Source organism: Aotus nancymaae, unplaced genomic scaffold (genome assembly GCF_030222135.1).
Source record: "Aotus nancymaae isolate 86718 unplaced genomic scaffold, 86718_ANA_hifiasm-v0.15.2.pri h1tg000011l, whole genome shotgun sequence".
Lineage (NCBI taxonomy): Eukaryota > Metazoa > Chordata > Mammalia > Primates > Aotidae > Aotus > Aotus nancymaae.
This window is the reverse complement of record NW_026988422.1, coordinates 58,501,506-58,524,337: the sequence shown is the minus strand read 5'-3', so window position 1 is coordinate 58,524,337 and position 22,832 is coordinate 58,501,506. Positions and strand designations below refer to the sequence as shown.

Genomic DNA, 22,832 nt, shown 5'->3' with positions numbered 1-22,832 from the left:
GTTTTACCTTGTTGACCAGGATGGTCTCGATCTCTTAACCTCGTGATCCACCCGCCTTGGCCTCCCAAAGTGCTGGGATTATAGGCGTGAGCCACCGCGCCCAGCCCCAGACACTCCTTTCTACTAATTCCAGATCTTTAATAACTTTTCAACCAATTGCCAATCAGAAAATCTTTGATTCTGCCTATGACAACACCCCTGAGCCTTGAGTTGTCTTGCCTCTCCAGACCAAAGCACTATACATCTTACATGTATTGACTGGTGTCTTATGTTTCCCTAAAACACATAAAACTAAGTTGTAGCCAAACAAACCACCTTGGGCACATGTTCTCAGGATCTCCTAAAAGTTGTGTCACAGGCCACTGGTCACTCATATTTGGCTCAGAATCTCTTCGAATATTTTACAGAGGTTGACTCTTTGTCAACACTTTCCTGGCTGGCAGCCAGGGTTCTACCTTCTGTCAAATTAGGGTAGTGTTAACTTCCACATGGGATTTCACAAGATAAGCAACAGGACCTTAAGTGACTTTCAACAATAATGCGACTGCAACAGTGCTGCGGACCTGAACGTCCGTAGCCAAAAGGAGCACAGATGCAGGAACCCTGTTTGAGAACATCTGCCCTTTAATTTGCATTTAAAATCTGTTTCTTTAAATACTTCAGTTACAAGTTCTGAATAGTGAAGACAGAGTAGTAGATGCTGCAGGCACTCAGTATTGGCTCCCACCCCTTCCCCCCTCCCCCACCCCCAGGCCGCACTTCTTGGCTCAAGATATAAAAGGGCACTTTCTAATGGCCCCAGTGTCAAATGTCAGCAGCCTCAGGCCTGGATGCAGTTAGATACAAAGCCAAGAATCCCAGTAGCTTTCACAAGATACTTGCATTTAACCATACTCCAAGGAAATCCAATGATTGTGCCCAGATCCAAGGGTAGCGCACCTTAGAAATGACCTCAACCATTTCGCCACAATGTACTAACACCCTCAGGGTGGCTTCCTACCATAGTCCATTGTCCTCCAGATGTGTGTCCTGCAGAGGAAGAGACAAGGCCCCACTATAACGCAGGAAGGAACAAGAACTGCCTCCTCGCCCACGTGCTTATACCAACTTAATTGAAAAGCTCAAGTCAATTTGAGGCAATCTAAAGGAGACCTCCCTTCCCTAGTCTCTACCAGGCTCTGGCTCTTCCTCAGGACCATGCTTGGTCCCACTGCCATGATGTGGTAGAATCTGCTCTAAATAAGAACAAGGTGCTGGAATGAGGCCCAGCAACCAGGAAAGGGTTTAGAAAGGGTTGCCACAACCCTAGCTGTGAGAGACTGTGCCAAGACAGATCTTCTTGGTGTAAGCCTATGATGGAGAGCATGAGGGCAGGTCTAGGCTCTCCTTCCATGAGGATTACATGTGACCTCAGGGGACCTCTGCCCTCTTCTCCCACTCACCCACCAAGATCCCCTGGCCTGTGCTTCCTGGAAGAGGTAGAAGAGGCATCTTGAAGTCAATGACAACAGAGAATGAAGGTGCCATTTAAGAAACAAAGCAGCACCTCTTTGCCTGTGTTCAATCCCTCCACACAGGTGGAATCAAGTGAGAATGTGCACAGCCAGGACAGAGGCTGCTCTGAGCTTGAGAGGCACAGCATCCTCCTAGTCTTCTCTGCAGAACAGACTTTCAGAAGACAGGAACTTAATCATGTGGTCCCCAGGGGTTTCTCTATAGTATACTGGCACTAGGGAGAAGGAAAATCATCTTTGCAGAGGGCTGATGGAAGAAAGGCAGGAATATTAATGAGCATCCATTAAGGCTCTCTCTCTCAAGCCTAAGGAATTAAGATATTCAAGGGTGTGAGACAGGTGCAGAGAGGGAGAGAGCCTGGCAGAAACACCAAGAAAAGACCTGTGACTGCTGGTTACATAGTGCTCTGCTTCCTTGCTTGAGGCCAACAGCATGTGCCTGCCTGTCACCAGGCTAACCTGGGACCCATGAGGGGGCAGGGGTAAGACTGGTTTTCAGTTCCTGCATGATTTGTAGGGTGTGTGGCTTCCTCCTAAAGATCCAGGAGGAGGACTCTGGGATCCTCTACTGCCGCCTTGATTTTGCGGAGGAAAGTCACAGCCTCTCTGCCGTCAATCAGCCGGTGATCGTAGGTCAGTGCCACGTACATCATGGGCCGTACCTCCACCTACAGAGAGGAAAGGTAAATAGGTTTTTCTCTAGCAAGCCACAGACAGCCTTGCTGAAGGAGGAGATTCAGCATGGCCCATAAGAAAGTTCCCAATTCCAGAACCTTTCCTACCGATGTTGCCTCTGCATATTTATAGTATTTTCAAAGACCAAGCCTTACCCTCAGTGCAAAGCCTCCCCACTCAGAAACAAAGTTTACCAAGAAAACTGTCTTCTCACAACTGTCTTTTATATTTTGGTTTCACAAAGGAGTTAGTGACCCAAAAGGATTCTAAACACAAGAATTCCCAGAAAGGTTTCTGATACCAAACATAACTTCCAAGGGCCAGCTCAAGCCCCTTTTAATACTTCATTCTCTGAACTCCCGGGAAACTTCCAAGCTTTATCATACAACTTGGCAGCTCGTAGACTGACATGCCTAATTGTCATCTGTTTCCCAGGGACAAGGAACCATCTCCACTTATATCCCCCAATCCACAGAAGCAAACAAGCCTTCCCACCTGAATGTGCATCAGGATCATCTGCACTTCTTTAAGTCTGGGATGGGGTCTAAGAATATGCATCTCTAACAAGGTCCCAGATGATGCTGATCCAGATCACAATTTGATAATCAGTGCCTCAGCTATTAATTAGAAACTAAGAAATGGAACTTAGGCCTGAAATTATAGTGAACGTTTTATAATTAGCACTTAGTTGGATTTCCCTGTCATCAAGACCTAGCCACTAGGACCTTAGGACCTTAGAAGTGATGGTTCCTACCTTGCCTCCTATAGCCACAGGCCTGTCAAAGATGGCATGCATGCCCAGGATGGCAGACTGAGGGGGGTTGATTATGGGCGTTCCAAAGAGGGAGCCAAAAACTCCTCCATTGCTAATGGTGAAGGTACCACCATCCATATCTTCAATGGCAAGTTCATTCTTTCGGGCCTAAAAACAGATTTCATAATTGTCATATTAAGCCAACCCAGCTTCCTTCACCCAAAATCAGTCCCTAATCCCAGCACTTTGGAAGGCTGAGGCAGGAGGACTGCTTGAAGCCAGGAGTTCAAGGCCAACCTGGACAACACAGCAAGACCCCATCTCTACAAAAAACTTAAGAATTAGCCAGGCATGGTGGTGCACACCTGTAGTCCCAGCTACTCGAGAGGCTGAGGCAGGAGAATTGCTTGAGCCCAGGAGTACAAGCCTGCAGTAAGCTATGACTGCACTACTCCATTCCAGCCTGGGCAACACAGCAAGACCCTGTCTCTCAAAACAAAAAAGCAAAGGAAGTCCAGAAAGCTTGTATCTTAGATCAGTGGCACAAATGCTGGCTTCCGTGTGACAGTTGTTCGGCTGAGGTGACCATGACCAGTACTCCACCAAAGAAAAGCAACAATTTCAGCTGAAGACTTCAAATATGTTTTCTTTTCCAGCAGGTCTCATCTGATGAGATTTCAGTTACCAGAGCCTGGTAAACTCCACCAGATATATAAAATACTTAGCTCTCGTGGGCCACTGTCTTTCCTAGGGGCTATGCACTTTACATTCCATGAGCGCTGCTTGCTGGTGAGCCCGGCCTTCAGAAGGCTCTCTTCCCTCACCTGCCCAGCAGCTCGTATACATGCATCTTTCTACTTTACCTTCTCTCCCAGTTCAGTGATAGTCCGTTCAATATCTGCATAATTCATAGCTTCCACATTCCTGATGACTGGAACCACCAGACCCTGATGGGGGTGAAGAGCTGTTTTCAGTTGCAAATTAATAGTACCTTTTATAGTTATAACTCCTTTGATTCAACCAGTGGCATCCCCTCCCTAGAATACCTTCATTACTCAATGTGATTAACAGAAAGTCTTAAAAGAACGTGGTATGGTTTAAAAGAAAAAAAAGGTTACTTTTACTAACTCCTTCTAAAAATACAGAATTAAAGAAATGATCTCTCTTCTGTGATCTCCTTCTTCACACAGATAAGGTGAGGGTCTAAGACCAGTGTTCCCCACCTCTTGCCCCAACATACCCGTGGGGTGGCCACTGCAACACTGATGTCAATATAATCCCTGTACACCACCTCTTTGGTTGTATCGTCAATCACTGTGAGAGAGAAAACACGTTACACACAACTCCCCAGGTTAAAGCTAATGAGGTAATACTTGCATTAACAGAGTAAAAATGTGGGCTGACCCACCACCATGAACACCAGTGCTTTATGCATAGCAGCTGGCATTCCACTTACTCCCATCCCAACCAAGTATAGTATCTCCCAAGTCCCCTGACTGAGCCTGGGCATAGGAGCATCCATTTCTTTGGCAGCCCTAGGAAGGGCTGAACACCCTGTCTTACACAGAATAGGTATGCACTAAATTCTTGTTAAATAGCTCTACTCAAGCTCTCCCTTAGCAGAGAATGGCTAGGGTTAACAAATGTTCCAAAAAAGGTCAAATTAGCAAAGGAAAAGGGGAATAGAGATGCTACCCAGTCTCTGCTTCCAACTCTCAACAAGAGGCAGAAAGGAGATCCAAGAGTAAGCGGGGTGATCTGGCTTTGAATATGCTACCCTCAAGAGATGGCAAACCAGCATCTGAAAATGTACACCTAGCACTAATGGGAAAATAAAGGCTTGGGATCATTTCCACTTAAAGTCTATGTTGTAATGTTACATAAGACATCCAGAGGAAGCACGTCAAGTGAAAAACAGGCCATGAGAATTTTGAGGGCTGCCTACATGTGTGGGCAAGCAGAAGGGGGCCACTGAAAAAGATGAAGACAGCCAGTCAGGAAGGCATGAGAAGATTGGGAAAAACAAAGAGGTATACATTTGGGCAAAACAAAGATGGCCTTCTACTTCCCTGGAGCACACCACTCAATGAGAGGGACTAGGGCTTCTACTTCTAGACCTTTAGGGCCCTTGATACTGCTGAGGATGGCAAAAGTATCACTGCCCCCCTTTCCAATCTCCCAAAGAACAGAGAAGTGTGTCAACAGAAAAACAAACTACTTGTTAGGTCAACACTACAATGACGCAGGTGAATAGAGGAAAGAAAATGAGTACCAAGTCCATGCACAAGAAGCCAAGCCCAAGTTCCAGTGAGGCCCATGACCTGAGATCGAAGGTCAGCCAGGAGCCTACACCAAGTGTGGAAGTCAGGCCCCAAGATAACAGGGCCTGTGGAGCTGGGGTGGGGAAGAAGCCAGAATATGAGCTTCCTCCTTGACAGGAGACAGCCTGGAGAGCTGGGCTATCCCAGAACTGCCTGCTGCCTGAGTAGCTGCTGAGCTGTGCACTGGGAAGAGAAACTGTTCTGCCCAGCTGGTGGGGAGAAAATAAACACGATGCTACTTCAGGAAGGTGAACCAAGAAATCCCTGGGGAAGACACTCATATTTCTATAGGTAGCAAATAAAAAGCCTTGGTCTGTTGATCCTCTGCATGTGGGAGCAGGTCTGTGCTCATGCACCTGTCTCCCAGGACCTCTCCAATTCTGGCCACAAGCAACTCACCTGCATTTACAACAGGCTGTTCCTGCAAGGCAAAGGCTGAGGCCTTCACAAATGCCGACATGAAGCCTAGTTTGAGGTTATGTTTCTTCAAAAAAGCCTCTTTGTGCCGAGCCCTCATCTCCTGGATATTACTGTAAAAACATATTACAAAACAAACTGACCACAAAGCCTTGATTTTGACTTTCACACAGGTTTCTCACTCCATGTACACAATCAGGTGAGAGCTTTTCCCTTACTCTGAACCATTACCTTAGTTCAAGTTTTGAAACAAGTCTGCCTGAGGTTAACAACTCTGTTCTTTTACAAAGGAATATAAAGGAATCAGGTCCAATTTGTCTTTAAGGTGGGTTGAACTCTTTATAGGCCTCATTCATGGTCTAGAAGTCACAGATTTCAGTGACACGTCATACGAACAAGAGATCACACAGCATACCAACATCCCTGCCCTGAGTAACTGTAAGCTACCCATCCTGACAAAAATTATGTTTTAAAGTATAAACAAAATCTACAAAATAAGCAATATTCTTTTTATTTCTTGTTGGAATACTAAAAAAAACCCCACCAAATCTGAGTATAACGCCTGTGTGATTATTCTTCCTATCTCTTGATTAGTGGAGATTAAAATAAAAACCTCACCAGTACATGAGGCTCCATGTGGGAAAAAGCAGTCATGACTATGCATGGAAGAGTATAACCCAGTGTTCTCTCAACTTCATGGAACACCAAATTTCATTCATTCTTCATCTTTCCAGAGTTAGCAGCTCCATCCACTTTTTTTTTTTTTTTTGAGACAGAATCTCACTCTGTCACCTGGGCTGGAGTGCAGTGGTATGATCTTGACTCACTGCAACCTCCACCTCTCAGGCTCAAGCAATTCTCCTGCCTCAGCCTCCCAAGTAGCTGGAATTACAGGCAAGTGCCACCATGCCCCGCTAATTTTCTGTATTCTTAGTAGAGATGGGGTTTCTCCATGTTGGTCAGGCTGGTCTTGAACTCCCAACCTCAGGTGATCTGCCCGCCTCAGCCTCCCAAAGTGCTGGGATTACAGGTGTGAGCCACTATGCCCAGCCTCCATCCACTCATTCTTTCAAACAGGTACTAATACCTACTATATGTGAGGGTCAGGGCCAGGCACCAAGATACAAAGCTAATTAAGACACAGCTCTTGCCCTTAAGATTAGTTTAATGGCTCTGATTTCCTTGGTAGTTAGAAAAGTGGCTACCTATGGTACAGGCCTGTACCATTCAGATTAAGCAGCAAGTCTTCTGAAAATCCTTTACGACATGAACAGCCTTTATTCTTTTGGGACCGTTTTTTTTTTTTTTTTTTTTTTCAAATACACATTGCAGAGTTAGTGGGAAATGGTTTTCCCATTACTTTGCTGCAGAAACCTCAGCATTTATCGGAATGTAGTAATGCAGTTCTATGATGAAAATTGAATTTATCTCAAGGTCAAATGCTCAGTTCTCCCTTTCTCCCTCTAATGGCCTAATTCGACATTAGCATGAAAGGTAAGATATGGTACAATTTTAACAGCCCCCTTCACATCTTTTGTTTTTCGAAAAAGGAAATTTTTCAAGGGGGATCGATTGGGTTTAAAATGTTTGGTTTCCTGATTCTAACCTTATTTAGTGCTAGGATTACCACCCTAAAGACATTACTGGTTCCCAAGACACAAGAGCTGCAGAAGAGGGAAAGAGATGTGATAAAACATCTCTGCTCTCAAACCTGCCCAAATGTTATTGTCTGGTCATTAAGTAGTTTCTATTTCAGAGCTCTGCCCTTGGAGGCAAAGGCTGAGACAACAGGGGAAGGGAGAAGGTCTGGAAAGGTCCCTTATGGGTTAGCTGATAAGCATAAGACCCAAAGGGCACTCTATCTAAACCAGATTAGGCTGCAGCAAGACCGCAGGCCATTGTTAAGTGACACCTTGATTAGCTGCTGAAAGGAGATCCAGCTATTATGCTTACTTTCCAATCAAAGCTGTTGGGCCAACTGCATCTTTCAAGGCCAAAATATTTACATGTTTTGTCTTAAGAAATTGGGTAGAATTTCAAAGTCCAATTCAATTTGGTACAATCTGGCCCTAATGCACTGAAATATAAGCTGCAGCCTTTGTGACTCATTAGTCAAGGTCCTTCCCTACATCCTATGAATAAGAGAGAAATCTTTGGCTTGAATGTAATCCAGTCTCTTCAAAAGTTTCCCAACAGAATGGATGACATCTAGTAAAACAGGTAACAGAGCCCTACTCTGAACAATGCCACAGCACACTATCAAGAAAACACTCCCTTCTCCCTATGTTTCCAATCCCTTCCAAAGGAAAACAAATTTCTCTAAGGAAAAGTAGATTCACAGACTAAACCCTCAGGACAAAAAGAAACAAAGAGATAACCTAAGACTTGATTTGCTTCCTGAATTAAGTATAAATTCCTACCCTGGCATTCCAAACATTCTGAAATAAGGATCCAACCTTCTTTACCATTCTTTGCTACATACACAATCCTTACAGAAATGATTTTTGACAGTTTCTCAAATGTGTCTTCTAACTTTCCCATCTCAGGGTCTATACTGTTAACATCATCTGGGATGACCTTTCTCCACAACGCTGACAAAATGCTAGTCATTCTTGAACACCTGTTAAAAATTATTTTCTGGCCAGGCATGGCAGCTCATGCCTGTAATCCCAGTGGGAGACCAAGGAAGGAGGGTGGCTTGACGCTAGAAGTTCGGGAGACCAGCCTAGGCAACATACAAGACCTTGTCTCTACAAAAACTTAAAAAATGGGCCAAGTCTGGTGGCACACACCTGTGTTCCTAGTGGTCCCAGCCATTTGGGAGGCTGAGGCAGGAGGATTGCTTGAGCCTCCCAAATAGCTGAGACTATAGGTCCGCACCACCACATCTGGCTAATTTTTTTTATTCTTGAGACGGAGTCTCACTCTGTTGCCCAGGCTGGAGTGCAGTGGCTGGAGCTTAGCCACTACAACCTCCTCCTCCTAGTTTAAAGCAATTCTCGTGCCTCAGCCTTCCGAATAGCTGGGATTATAGGCATGTGCCACTTGGGTAATTTTTGTATTTTTAGTAGAGGCAGAGTTTCACCACGTTGGCCAGGCCGGTCTTGAAATCCTGGACTTATGTGATCCGCCCGCCTCAACTTCTGAAAGTGTTGGGATTATAGGTGCGAGCCACCACACCCAGCCCTCACTTGGCTAAGTTTTAAAATTTATGTAGAGACAGAGTCTCGTAATGTTGCCCAGGCTGGTTTCCAACTCCTAAGCTCAAGCAATCCTCCTGCCTTGCCCTCCCAAAAGCTCTGGAATTATAGGCAAGAGCCATGGCACCCAGCCTATATCCCCACTGAATTCTATAGTACTCTGTGTACAGTACATACTCAGAATATGTTTGTCAAATTTCTCTTCCCAACAGTGCTGATACCTGAACATATCAAAATCTTGAAGAAAACAGGTGAGTCAACAATTAGCTCACTACATAAATGAGCACACCTAGTGAATTAGTACCTTTGGTTAACATTCTCAGGTTATTTAAAAACACAACTTGTTTTCCATTTCGCTATCAAAGTTGGGTAAAGTGAAAGATAAGCCCTGCCTTTTTCATCTACCCGATTCTGAATCTGTGTGAAAGAAGTAGGATGGGGTGCCCTGGCTCCAGGCATGCTGTCAAGGCCTCTCCATCCCGAGTGGGAGACCCGCACATAAACCATGTTGGCCTGGTTGCCCATCCCTGTTTGGCAACCTGACACTAGTCATTGTGTAAGACTATGACTACTCTATCAGAAATCACAAGATTCAGTTTTAAAAGTCTAAAATGCATGCTTGCTTCAGCAGCACATAAACTAAAAGTCTAAAACACTAAGTTGTTGGGTTTTGTTTTGTTTCTTTGAGACAGGGTATCGGTCTGTTGCCCAGGCTGGAGTGCAGTGGCATGATCTCAGCTCACTGTACCCTCAACCTCTTGGGCTCAAGCAATCCTCCCATCTCAGCCCAAGTAGCTGGTGCTACAGGTGTGCACCACCACACCTGGCTAATTTTTGTATTTTCTGTAGAGATGAGGTTTCGCAGTGTTACTCAGGCTGGTCTTGAACTCCTGGACTCCAGTAATCTGCCTGCCTTGGCCTCCCAAAGTGCTAGGATTACAGGTGTGAGACACTACACCTAGCTAAGGTTAAGGTTAAGGTCACAGAGAAGGCAGGCATAGTATCAGGAAAGCCAATTAGAGATGAAGCCAGTGGGTCAGTCTGTGAAAGTCAACAATAAACAAAGCAAAGAAGTACCTCTTCCCTGACAAGTTAGTTTTAGAATCAGCACTAGATAAGGACTGGGGCAAGTTCAAGTGTTCTCTCTCTTTTTTTTTTTTTTTTTTTTTTTTTTAAAAGATGGGGTTTTACCATGTTGGTCAGGCTGGTCTTGAACTCCCGACCTCAGGTGCTCCGCCCACCTTGGCCTCCAAAGTGCTTGGATTACAGGCGTGAGCCACCATGCCCGGCCAAGTTCAAGTGTTCTCTAAGAAAAAGGGCCTAGGGGATAAAAGGACTAGAGACACTACCTCATGTCAATCTCATTAAAAGTTGTCAGCATTGCACATGTATTCTGGGCCTCCTTCAGACGCTGAGCAATGCGCTGCCGCATCCTGTTCATTTTCTCCTGAAAGTGAAAGTGGAATAAGTATTGACAATCTGATCTCTCTGGGTCAAGCATTCGCCATGTAGTCAGAAACAGCACGGCTTGCTATGAATGGAGGACCAAGGACTACAGTATCTAAGTACAAGAGCGCCAGGATTCCCTTTCCTGTGGTGGCCCTTTCTCCTCCCAGCAAAACAAGCCAAAACTACTCACTCAGATGTGCCTGAAGCTTGACCAAGAATGAAGGTTCAGAAACAGTGATTTAAAAACCAAAACCACTTTATGAAAGAATGCAGTGTAGTGTAGTCTAGCCAGCATAAGAATAATAAGAGAAAGGGCAATTTCTATTGATAAAGACTTGCATGAGAATAGCTATTTGTGGAATGGAACCTCATAAGCAACAAACTTTTGAGGCTATCATATTTTTAGAAAGTATTCTCAGGCAGAGGAACCACACTCTTGACCATACTTCCTTGAAGTTTTATATCTGCAACTGACAGCTATTGCTACTGAATATTATTCCTTAGCTATAGCTAAGTATCCCGGAAGTATAGGAATAGAGCTCACTAAACCACCTCTCTGAAGTGTGTGACATCGTGGGAGGAAGGGGGTGAGTTACTAAGCTACCATCCCCTACAAATATTTAACTTATTCAAAGCTTTCATTGGTAGTATAATTTAGTGGGAAAACCACTGAACAAGTGTTCAGAAGACCTAGAGTTCTGGTCCTATCATTTGAAGGTTATGCGACTATGAAGAAGTTATATCCTAAACTCCCTTTCTTTCTCAAGGCTGAGGGAATGAGCTGCCAGTCATTCAAATGTAGGTACCACCACACCCATTTTCCACTAATCAACACTGCCCCCGAGCCTCTTTCCTGGAAGTGGTCCTCAGAGGCTTACCCGATGTTCTGAACGCAGACCACCTTTGCCAGCTCCTGGCTCAGCTAGTGGAGGGGCAGCAGTGGGTTTTACTGCAGACACTGAAAATGAGAAGAGGATAAAGCTGCATCAGACAAGGAAAGAAACATCTACTGAGTTTGTGCCAGTGCCTTCATGTGTACTGTCAATCTTCAAAATATTCTGAGGTATATTAGAATCACTCCAACTTCACAGATGAACAATCTGTTCAGATAAATTAAGTGACTGGCCTGAGGTCACACAGCTAGCAACAGAAAGCTGAGATGCAAAGCAGGCCTTCAGATACAAAGTCTAGAATTCTTTCTACAAAGCAGAACCATGGTTAGTCTTAGAGTTTACCCTGTGAGAGAACATATTAAATGAGATGTTCTCCCACTTGACACGTGGGAGTTGGAGGCCTACCAGGTTTGCTAGAAAGAGGTTGTGAGGGCGAGGGCACTGGTGGCATCTGAGTGGGTATGGGTGCTGCAGGGGGAGGAGGAACTGCCGCTGCTGTAGGCTCTGCTTTTGGGGCTGTAGCAGCAGGAGCTTCGGCTGGCTTGGCCTTAGCAGGAGCAGCTGAAAAACAAGAAAGATAGATGCCACTGGCACTGTTTGAAATGGAAAGCAACCAAATCACAGCTAGTAAGCAAAATCTAGTGGCAAAAACTCTAGCTCCAATCAAGTAACAAATGTCTACTGGGTATCAGCAATATGCAAGGCACTATGAGACACACGCGCAATGACATAAGGCACTATTCTCTATTCCTCAGGGTCCCTAAATGTCTATCAGACAACTGGCTCAATTTAGCTCCCTTCCCGATTTCACAGGTATCTATTGAACAAATTCAGCAAGTACTTTCAAAGTACCTACCAAGCCCAAGAAAATGTAAACTTCCAAGCAAAAAACAAACAAACAAAAAAACACTGAGGGAATTTAAAAGATTGAAATGCATACATAAACATAATATATTTCTAATTATTGATACTCTCATCCTCTATTTTAACATTATATATGCAAGAATACTATTAAAAAAAAGGGCGGGTATGGTAGCTCGCGCCTATAATCCTAGCACTTTGGGAGGCAAAGGTGGGCGGATCACGAGGTAAAGAGATTGAGACCATCCTGGCCAACATGGTGAAACCCCATCTCTACTAATACAAAAACTAGCTGGGCATGGTGGCGCGCACCTGTAGTCCCAGCTACTCAGGAGGCTGAGGCAGGAGAATCGCTTGAACTCAGGAGGCAGAGGTTGCTGTGAACCACGATCATGGCACTGCACTCCAGCCTGGCAACAGAGTGAGCGAAACTCCATCTCAAATAAAATAAAAAATAAATTTTAAAAAACTAAAATAAGAGGTTCATCAAGGGTTTACTTAGGCTTAAGAAAGCGCTTCATCGAGGATGACTCATAAATCACTGAGGTGGCCAAGTAATAATCTCACAACTTTAAACGAAATGTTTGTTTCTATTTTTTACCCATCTGGACATTATATCCAAGGTTAATGCTAAGACAAACATCTGCAACAGGAGAACTATTCTGATTTCCTAGCCTTCTACCATACGTTTTCTACTCTGAGCTTCTGGTCTTGTCCTGATTAACCTCAATGATGCGGTCTATCTGCTTTACGAGTGTAACAGTGAAAAAAAAAGACTTTTGTGGCTTGTTGGTCTAGGGGTATGATTCTCACCCAGGAAAAAGAAATAGTCTTTTTAGTGGTTATAAAATTTAACTGAGTCAGATAAAGTTATTAATCTCTAATCCTATCAGATCCACTACAAATTCTTTTGTTTCTCCTTTCCTCCCAAGAGAAATACCAATCCTTCCTAGAGATGATATGAGAGAATAGATGTGAAAAGAAACAACACCGAATTCCCCATAATAGACAATGAGAGTTTCCTTTCGGCATTATGTCAGTGCTCAAAAGTTTTGAAGCATTTCAGATTTTGGATTTTCAGTTTTGGAGCACTTCAGATTTTGGATTTTCAGATTAGGTATGCTCAATCTGTCTATCTGTAAGAAAAGGTCCAGTTTCTCAGCTCCTGCTAAGAAACACCCATGGAAAGAACAGAGTGCAATATTTTTTAAATAAACTTTTCTTCTAGAATTTGACATTTAAAGTTCACACTATATAAATTTCCCCTTTATTCCCTCAACTAAGGGCAGCTGGAATGACAGAGTCTGACATATCAGAGAATTAGCACATTATGCTCAGTCCCAATCCCAACAGGGAACACTGGAGACCTTGACCACCAGGAGAACTTCTTTACCACCAGTTTTCCTGAGTGTGAAAAGCGGAGTGCCTCCTTCGACTTTTCCCCCATCAGGTACCAAAAGAGCTTCAATCACGCCATTTGCTGGTGATGGAACCTGCACAGATGTCTGAAAGAGGAAGACAGATGGAAGAAGTCCAAATGTTTATCCAGTATTAGAGTTGTATAGAATCTCCAATAAGTCACAATAGTTGCAACATAGACATATAAAGCTCTGCACACAAATACCTAAGGCCAAACTTTCAGAGCAAGGGTGATGACAAGTCATCACCATTGTGAAGATTCACTCTTTCTGTCCTTTCTCAGCAACATTCAGGCAATATTCAGTTAATAGGTTTCCAAGTGATACAGGAAAAACGAAACAGCTCATTTACCCTTTCCACCCCTCCCCGCATCACACACTATAAGACTAAAGCTAAATGAAGTACACACTGTGAACAATCTAAAGTTAAATGTAGGCCAGGCAAGGTGGCTAATGCCTGTAATCCCAGAACTTTGAGAGAGCAGGGTGGGCGGATCACCTGAGGTCAGAAGTTTGAGACCAGCCTGGTAAAACCCTGTCTCTACAAAAAATACAAAAATTAGCCAGGCATGTGGCATGCGCCTGTAATCCCAGCTACTAGGGAGGCTGAGACAGGAGAATTGCCTGAAGCCGGGAGGTGGAGGTTGCAGTGAGCTGAGATCAGGCCATTGCACTCCAGCCCGGGCAAGAGAGCAAGACTCCATCTCGAAAAAAAGGAAGTTAAATATAAAAAAAATTTTTTTAATTGAGCGAACCCAGTAATTTTACAACTGAGGTCAGAGCTAGTTAAAAATTACTTCTAAACAATAGTTAAGTCCCCGTTTCTTTCATTAGGTTAACAAACTAAAAGAAAACCATGAAAAACTGGTACATATATAAGATAAGCCTACCTTGTCAGTTTCAATCTCACAAACCACTTCATCTTCTGCAACTGTGTCTCCAACAGCTGAAAAGACAATCAAAGGCTACCTGTTAACAGGGAGCCTCCAATAGCCACAAACCCATTTTGGCAGGTATGTTACAAGAACCCTTTCCTACAGGGCCAGCAGAAAGTCATATGTAAAGAAAAGGGCAGAGCTATAAATTCTACAACTATCCTGGGGGAAGAGGAGAATTTCAGACAGCACTTAAACTTAAGAAGTGAGAGAAGCCCGAGGCAGTGGCTCACGCCTGCAATCCTAACACTTTGGGAGGCTGAGGCAGGTGGATCACCTGAAGTTAGGAGCTCAAGACCAGCCTGGCCAACATGGTAAAACCCTGCCTCTACTAATAAAAAAAAAAAAAATTAGCCAGGCATGGCGGTACACATCTGTAATCCCAACTACTTGGGAGGCTGAGGCAGGAGAATCACTTTAACCTGGAAGGTGGAGGCTGCAGTGAGCCGAGATCATGCCACTGCACTCTAGCCTGGGAACAGACTGAGAGCAAACTAAATCTTACCTTTCTCCCACCTGACATCTCCCTCTGTAACAGATTCTGCAAATGCTGGGGTTTTGACTGTAACCAACTCATCCTCTAGGAAAAATGCAAAAAAGAAAATCACAAGTAGTTCATTATTTTTCCTTTTTAATATTTTTCTTTAAACTCAATCAATTGTTGCTCTTCCCACAAAATTCCATTCCCAAGAAGGCAGGTAACTTACTGCACACAGCCGTAGTTCTGAAGAAGCGAACACTGAAGACACTACTGTTGTTAATGCTACAAAAGAAACACACGTTAATTCCTTTAGCAGGTGAACTACTCACATTTTAGTCTAGTTAAGGCCCCATGGGTCACCTTCCCCTTAAACAGTGATTCTTGACCAGTGGTGTCCATCAGTGTCACCTGGGGAGGAACTTTTTTTTGAGACAGAGTTTTGCTCTTATTGCCCAAGCTAGAGTGCAATGGAACAAGCTTGGCTCACCACAACCTCTGGCTCCCAGGTTCAAGCCATTCTCCTGCCTCAGCCTCCCAAGTAGCTGGGATTACACACATGCACCACCACACCTGGCTAATTAGGTAGAGTTTCTCCATATTAGTCAGGCTGATCTCAAACTCTTGACCTCAGGTGATCTGCCTGCTTCGGCCTCTCAAAGTGCTGGGATTACAGGCTTGAGCTACCGCACCCTGCCTGAGAGGAACTTTTTCAAAGTTCACAGGTCTAGGCCCCTCTCCCAGGGATTCTGACTGAACAGGTCTGGAGTACAGACTAATGACCCGGGTACCTTAAACGGTGAGCTCCCCAAGTATGCCCAGGCCCCTGTGTTCCAATGCAAAGGCAGCTCTCACAAAACAGACTTACATTTGGTTCTTTAAAGAAAAAAATAAGCACCCTGATCCTTTGCAGACCAAAAGGACTTAGCTTCTTGATTACGTTGTTTGTTTAAGAGATAGGGTCTTGCTCTGTCACCCAGGCTGGAGTGTAGTGGCATGATAATAGTTCACTGTAATCTCGAACTCCTGGTTGAGGGATCCTCCCACCTCTGCCTCCCGAGTAGCGGGGACTACAGGCATATGCCACCCAGCTAATTTTCAAAATTACTTTTTGTAGACTCTGGATTTCATTGCCCAGACCAGTCTCCAAGATCCCACCCAAAGCACTGGGATTACAGGAGTGAGCCACCATGCCCAGCCAGATTTCTTACTTAACTAAATCCAAGATAGATATATGGTTTGCCCAGGGTACAAGCCATTGCGTAAGATATAATGGAAATTTCTGCCCTCAAGATTACAGATTTAGATCAGATAAGGCAGCAAGATTAACAAGGTTAACTTGGAAGTAAAACAAGGTGTTATGCCAAAACACACACACACACACACACACACACACACACACCCAAAAACAAACAAAAAAACCACACACAAACCCCATCTGGTATCTCCTACTCTGTTCTCTTGCTAGAAGGCAGCACATCAATATATTCTGGACTCACTGAAAAGGAACCTCAAAGATCAAGGTGGTTTCTGATATGGCCTTTATAGTAATAATATAACTGTTTATATATATAACTGTTCAGTTGATATAACTGGAGAATGAGATCACCCTGTATGCACAAAGCCATTAACAGAGGTTACCTCTGAGGGTGAGAGATGTAGACATATATGGTATCTATGGTTATATGTTGCACACTTGCACAATTTGGGAGAATGACTTGGATGGGGACTTTTACTTTCTGCGCTTCAGGATTGTTTGAATATTCTACAACAAGCACATTTACAACAGAAAAGTAAAATAATTTAAGTTGGTAACTATAAGGTCTATGCATAACCAAGAAAAAAAATGAAGATATTTAAAAACTACAGAATACAAAAATGTTCTACATATAGTTTGTAACCATGTAAAAGTACATGCCCATAGGCAGGAGCTAACAGGTAACACGCAGGTGCAGAGGCTGCTCTCCAGTCATCCAGGAACCCTGAGTGGTGGCCACCACTGTGAAGAAGCATTTGTGGGGCTAGAGGACAAGGATAAAAGTCTTCTCATGGACATCCTTTTCACTTTTTGAATTTTTAAACATGTAAATATAACACCTATTAAGTGAAAACATAAAACCAAAAACTGTTTTACAATAAAAGATTTCTCAAATAAAGTGGGTACCTTATTCACAGAAAAGGCACAACACACAGAAAATACTGGATTACGGTGACATGATTATGAGTGATCCCACATAAAGTTTACTTTTTTTCTTCATTATTTACTTTCAAATATTTAATGTATTTATTGTAGAGATTCATGATTGCTCCAATTTTCATTGGATTGCAGATGAGTAATACGCTTTAAATCTCTACATAACTAGATGCTTGCTGCAGATTAGAAATAGCAAAAAAAAATAGTTACAATGGAATTATACCATACAGTAGAAAATGAAATCATTTTGTAACCTGCTTTTTCCCACTTTTCAGAGTGTGAACCCGTGAAGCACACTACAGTTTAACCAATCCCTTGCTCTTTGTTATTTTGAGAGAAACCTTATTATACCAGGAGTTCTTCAGTATACATTCCTAGAAATGGAATTGCTAGACCAAAAGACACACACAATTCAAAGACTTATGACCACCAAATTACCCTCCAAAATAACATAGGAATTCATATTTCTAGTACTGAGTGCAACATTTTCTCAATTTTAAAAAAAACAGCCAGGCACCATAGCTCACGCTTGTTATCCCCTACTTTGGGAGGCTAAGGCAGGTGGGTGGATTACCTGAGCCCAGGAGTTTGAAACCAGCCCTGGCACCATGGCAAAATACCCCATCTCTACAAAAAATATAAAAATCAGCTGGGCATGGTGGCATATGCCTGTAGTCCCAGTTACTCAGGAGGCTGAGATGAAAGGATCACTTGAGCCCAGGAGGCTGAGGATGCAGCAAGCCAAGATCAAGCTACTGCACTCCAGCCAGGACAGAGCAAGATCCTGTTTCAAAACAACAACAAAAAAAATCCTCATTGTGATGCACAGCAAGGAAGAAATTTATCTGCCGACCCCTTCACTTTGAGGATTCTCCCTGTAGACAAAGCAGTCTAACAGCTGTTGAACAGGTTACTAGAAAGCATTCTCTTAGCACCACCACGAAAACACTTGGAATGCAAAGCAGCATTTAAGCAACATTAATAAGCAAAAGTTAATCTGAAACACACATGGGTGGCCTTTCTCCAAACTCTGCATTATGCAATAACAGCATTCCCTCCAAACTAGTCAGTCCCAGAACTCAACCAGTGTTATGCTTTTATTCTTTTTAAAATGAGTAACTATGCTACTGAGAGGATGGCTCAATCTCTACAATAAATGTAACCTTGAGCCCTTCAGCTGCACTTATATCCAACCAGAATATCTAAGAGCACCCTTCTATACCTATCCCATAAAAAGAGGGTTCCAACCTAACTTTCATTATAATCTAAACACCTGTGGAGAGCAAGCACACTCCCAGTTCAACACCTGACATGGGACTGATGCTCAAGGAACATCATATGGGAAAAATGAACATCAAGGTTAGTCTAGGGACTCAACATAACCACTTCAATTGCTAGGTCTGGAGGCCAGTGAGGAAATCAGATGGTCAAATTTAGAACTGATGTCTTAAAAATACCCAGTGGCCACATATCTGTACGCCCCAGTGATACTTACACAACCTTCCTGCTGTTAGGGTAACCTGGTCCCTGGCATAAGGAGACCCCTGCAAAAAACAAAACAACTCTTAACCAACAACTCTTATCTCACAAAGGATACATTCTGGGAATGTAGGTCTGCTCACCCTCAACCCTGAGACAGAACAGAATCAACTACAGGCAATGGATATAATCTTTATCATAATGTCTTGCTTCTCAAACTTTTCCAAAGTAGCCTTAATGGCAGACAGCACTGGGTATTTGAGGTTAAGAGTGGGTATGCGTTTGGGAAAGGAAAGAGAAAAAATTTGATGGCACAGCCCAAAGTGATTATATAATCTCATTTACCTTAAAAAGTCAGAACTTTTCATTATTCCTTTATGTTTTCATAATAAAATATCTCTACTCACCAAGTCTTCAAATACAATTGAAGCTTAAGATATGGGATGATGGCCGGGTGTGGTGGCTCACACCTATAATCCCAGCACTTTGGGAGGCGAGGCAGGCGGACCACAAGGTCAAGGATCGAGACCATCCCGGCCAACTCAGTGAAACCCTGTCTCTACTAAAAATACAAAAATTAGCTGGGTGTGGTGGCAGGCACCTATAGTCCCAGCTACTCAGGAGGCTGAGGCAGGAGAATAGCTTGAACCCGGGAGGCGGAGGTTGCAGTGAGCCGAGATCGTGCCACTGCACTCCAGCCTGGGCAACTGTCTCAAAAAAAAAAAAAAGAAAGAAAGATATGGGATGGCTATACATAACCCAATTTGAGAAGCAAGGAGGATATTTGGTCTGGGTTTGAAAAGATGGGGCTGAAAATCATATCACCTGAACCCTAGTAGCAAAGACTTGGCTACTTTAGGATCAGGGTCTCCAGCATGTCCTAGGGCTGAGAAAATCATGTGCCCACCTTTCAATTACTGACTTCCCATGTCTTTCTGAAGTCTTCCACCCTGGTCACTCTCAACAAGGTGAGAGCCCCTTTCTGCCCACCAGCTGTCCTTATCACAGTTAAGTGCATTTCCCCAACTGTTGACTAGTAACTACAGCTGCCTCTTCTGAATATATTCTGTATGTCTTTTTTTTTTTTTTTTCCAGATTAACAACTCTTTCTGAACCATGGGCTCAAGAGACTCTAAATGAGAGCTAGCTCTCTCTTAGGCCCACCTTCTCATAAACCAAATCATCTCTATGTCCAGTAGCCAATGACTATGCAGTGCAAAATTCAAGCATAGTATGTTTTTCAACTAGAACAGCTGGCAGCCCACACTGATTTTTGGAGCCTGGAGTCCAATTCAGAGTTCATCCTACAGCAAGTTTCACCGATACAGCACTTTAGGGTTTATAAAAAGCTTTCACATAATGACCTCATTTCGACTTTCAGTTTCACAACTCTCTGAAGTGGAACGACCATCTGCCATTATTCCCATTTCATATAAGTAGGGCTTCTGGAGGTTAAGTGACTAGCCCAAGCCAAAATGCAAATCCCAAGTGTAAGGCTCTTTCCATTGCCCTGCCCACCCATAAAGTGGAGAAAACATTTGCTGGCATTGTTCAGAATTCCCACTTGAAAAACATGTTATTGAGAGTTCACTACATGCTGACATTGTGCTAGGTGCCTTATGTCCTCATAACTCTTAGAATAAAGTCCACACAATTTATACGATCCTGTACCATCCAGCCCACTCTATCCTTCCAGTCAGACAGGCTTCTTCCCATGTCTATCACTGGTCAAGTCCTTTCCTGTCTGAAAACCTTTGCACAAACAATTCCCTTTGCCTGGAATACCATTTTTCTTGGCTAACTCTTTCATATTCAAGTCTCAGTTAAATGTTACTTCTTCAAGGAAGCCTTTACTGACATTCCCAACCTTCCCCAGCTGGGCTACATCATGCCACCCTCTCATCACCCTTTATTCCTCTCTCGTAGTAACTACAATTTAATTACACCCTTGTCGGAGCATAAATGTATATTTGCTCTCTCTCTCCAGTTAGCCCATAAAATCTCAAGGCTAGAGACCATCTGTATCCCTATCACCTAGCACAGTGGCTGGCATATAGTAAGCACTTAATAAATTATCTGTTGAGTCCATGAGTAAATGAGAACATGGTGGGCTAAGAGTTCACGCTGGGTCCGGTAGACCTGGCTTGATCAACAGCCGGGTGGGTGACCTTGGCCAAGGCGTTTAATCTCTTTTGTCTTGGGTTATGCATTTGTAAAACAGAGAAAACACTTCTTACTATTTTGTGATTAACTAAAAAGTTCACAGAAAGCACTCATAAATGCTTGGTAAAAGAAAGTCCACAAGATCAACTAATTCAACAAATACTTATGATAGGCATATAACAGAAAATAAGCTATGAATGACCATTGTTAATTTTTTTTTCAAAACTACTGGGATAAAACCTAAACTCCTTCAAACAGTTTGTACATCATCTTCTATCTCATGCCACTCACCCTTAACTCAAATACGCTGGCCAAATCACCTTTTTTCCAGTTCTTAAGTTCTGCCAACCTCTTTTCTTCCTGAAGATCTTTGTGCATGCCATTCTCTTTTTCCTGGGCTTCACTGGGTTAGCTCCGTCACATTCTGCTGGCCACAGTGTTTTTTATTTTGTTTGGAGACGGAGTCTTGCTCTGCCGGCCAAACTGGAGTGCAGTGTCAGAATCTCGGCTCACTGCAACCTCCGCCTCCTGGGTTCAAGCAATTCTCCTGCCTCAGCCTCCCAAGTAGCTGGGATTACAGGCGCACGCCACCACGCCCGGCTAATTTTTGTATTTTTAGTAGAGACGGGGTTTCACCATGCTGGCTAGGCTGGTTTCGAACTCCTGCCCCGGAAGAATGATCTGCGCGTGTAGGCCTCCCAAAGTGCTGGGATTACAGGCCTGGGCCACCGCGCCTGGCCATACTTTTATGTCACCTCCTCAAAGAGGGCTCGTCTGTCCACCCTCGTGTGTTTCCTTCTCAGTATTTACAAAACTTTGTCACTGTTCACTTGTTTAGCAACTGACACTTTCGAACTAGCCTGGGAGCTCCATGAGAGCAAGAATTGTACACTGCTGTATCCCTAGCGCAGGGCCTGACAGTAGAAACTCAAAAACTACAAGCTAAATGAATAAATGATAGCTCATGATTATGCAGAACTGTGTCTCACTACTCTCTAAATCGAACTGCCTTTAAATATGAGAAACACAGGCACCCCCGAGTTCCTCACATACTGCTCTGCCCAGGAGGAGAGCATTTTAGGTGACGGCAAGGGCAGAACTTACCAGGCAGGGAACGTCTCCCTAGAGGGCAGTTCCCCTGTTGAGAAAGAAGACATTATCGACGTCACCCAAGACGAAAAAAAAAGAAACAGGAATTCTTTTAAGTATACGCTCAAAGCTGTCCCAGTGCTGGTGACAGGTGAATCTCGTTAACTCCGAAGGTAAATGTAACACACCGGGCTGGCAAACCCAATCAACACGCTGGGCCTGCCAAACTATCTCAACTTCCCAGTGGGACTCACTAATACCCACAGATTTTAACAGAGCAAGAGGAGACGGGCGCCGAATCCCGCCGGAGGACTCCGCCGCGCCTCCTCCCCAACTCTGAGTCAAGTATGTGGACGGGCGCGGCTCCCCAGCTCCCGCGCGGAGGGTGGGGTAAGGCAGGAAACGTTCTCCGCAGGCTGCCTGGAGAAGGCAGGAGGCCGCCGGGCTCCGCAAGACGGTCCCGAGGGCAACCACAGCCCCGGGCCGCCCAGCCCTCGCGGCCTCCGCGTCCCGGTGCCCTTGGTGCCCGGGCTGGCCGTCGCACCGCGCCCCTGCCTTCCAGGTCGCCTGTCCGCCCGCCAGCAGGCTCCTCATCCGTCGGGGCCCCGGCTAGGCCAGATCGTACCTTCTGGAAGGCGGAGAGCGAGCGGCTAAATGCCCGGGACACACAGCGGGACCGGGACAGCATCGCGGCTGCGGAGCCGAGGGCGGGCGGACACCGGATATAGGGCCCGGCAGCAACCGGAAGTGGGGCGGACCGCAGCACCCGCCGCCCAGCAAGGGGTGTTCGGAGCGAACCACTGGCGAGGGGGTGGGCGCAACGGTGGCTCCCACTAGCCTGCGTTGCATCCCAGGAGTACGGCTCTCTGGAGCAGGCGGGGACGTCTGCGCAGCCTGTCAGCCTGGGCCGGTTCTCCTGAAGGTGTCTAAGATTATCCCGCCAAAGTATCGCCCCCGGGGTCAGGCCTTCCCCGACCCTTCTACAGAACTGG

At 44.5% G+C, this 22,832-nt stretch overlaps 1 protein-coding gene across 1 annotated transcript; it reads right to left on the bottom strand.

Annotated features, from left to right (window-relative positions):
• Window positions 1–1,510: 1,510 nt before the first annotated feature.
• DLST (dihydrolipoamide S-succinyltransferase) lies at window positions 1,511–22,567 on the bottom strand. Its single transcript, XM_012438220.3, has 15 exons — window positions 22,466–22,567; window positions 21,856–21,889; window positions 18,605–18,653; window positions 15,145–15,200; window positions 14,943–15,017; window positions 14,393–14,448; window positions 13,478–13,589; window positions 11,629–11,784; window positions 11,209–11,288; window positions 10,231–10,328; window positions 5,664–5,794; window positions 4,184–4,257; window positions 3,807–3,890; window positions 2,944–3,111; window positions 1,511–2,182 (listed from the first exon to the last, which is right to left on the bottom strand). Exons 1-15 carry the CDS (start codon window positions 22,526–22,528, stop codon window positions 2,048–2,050), a joined length of 1,371 nt encoding a protein of 456 aa, XP_012293643.1. The 5' UTR covers window positions 22,529–22,567; the 3' UTR covers window positions 1,511–2,047.
• Between the last annotated feature and the right edge of the window lie 265 nt (window positions 22,568–22,832).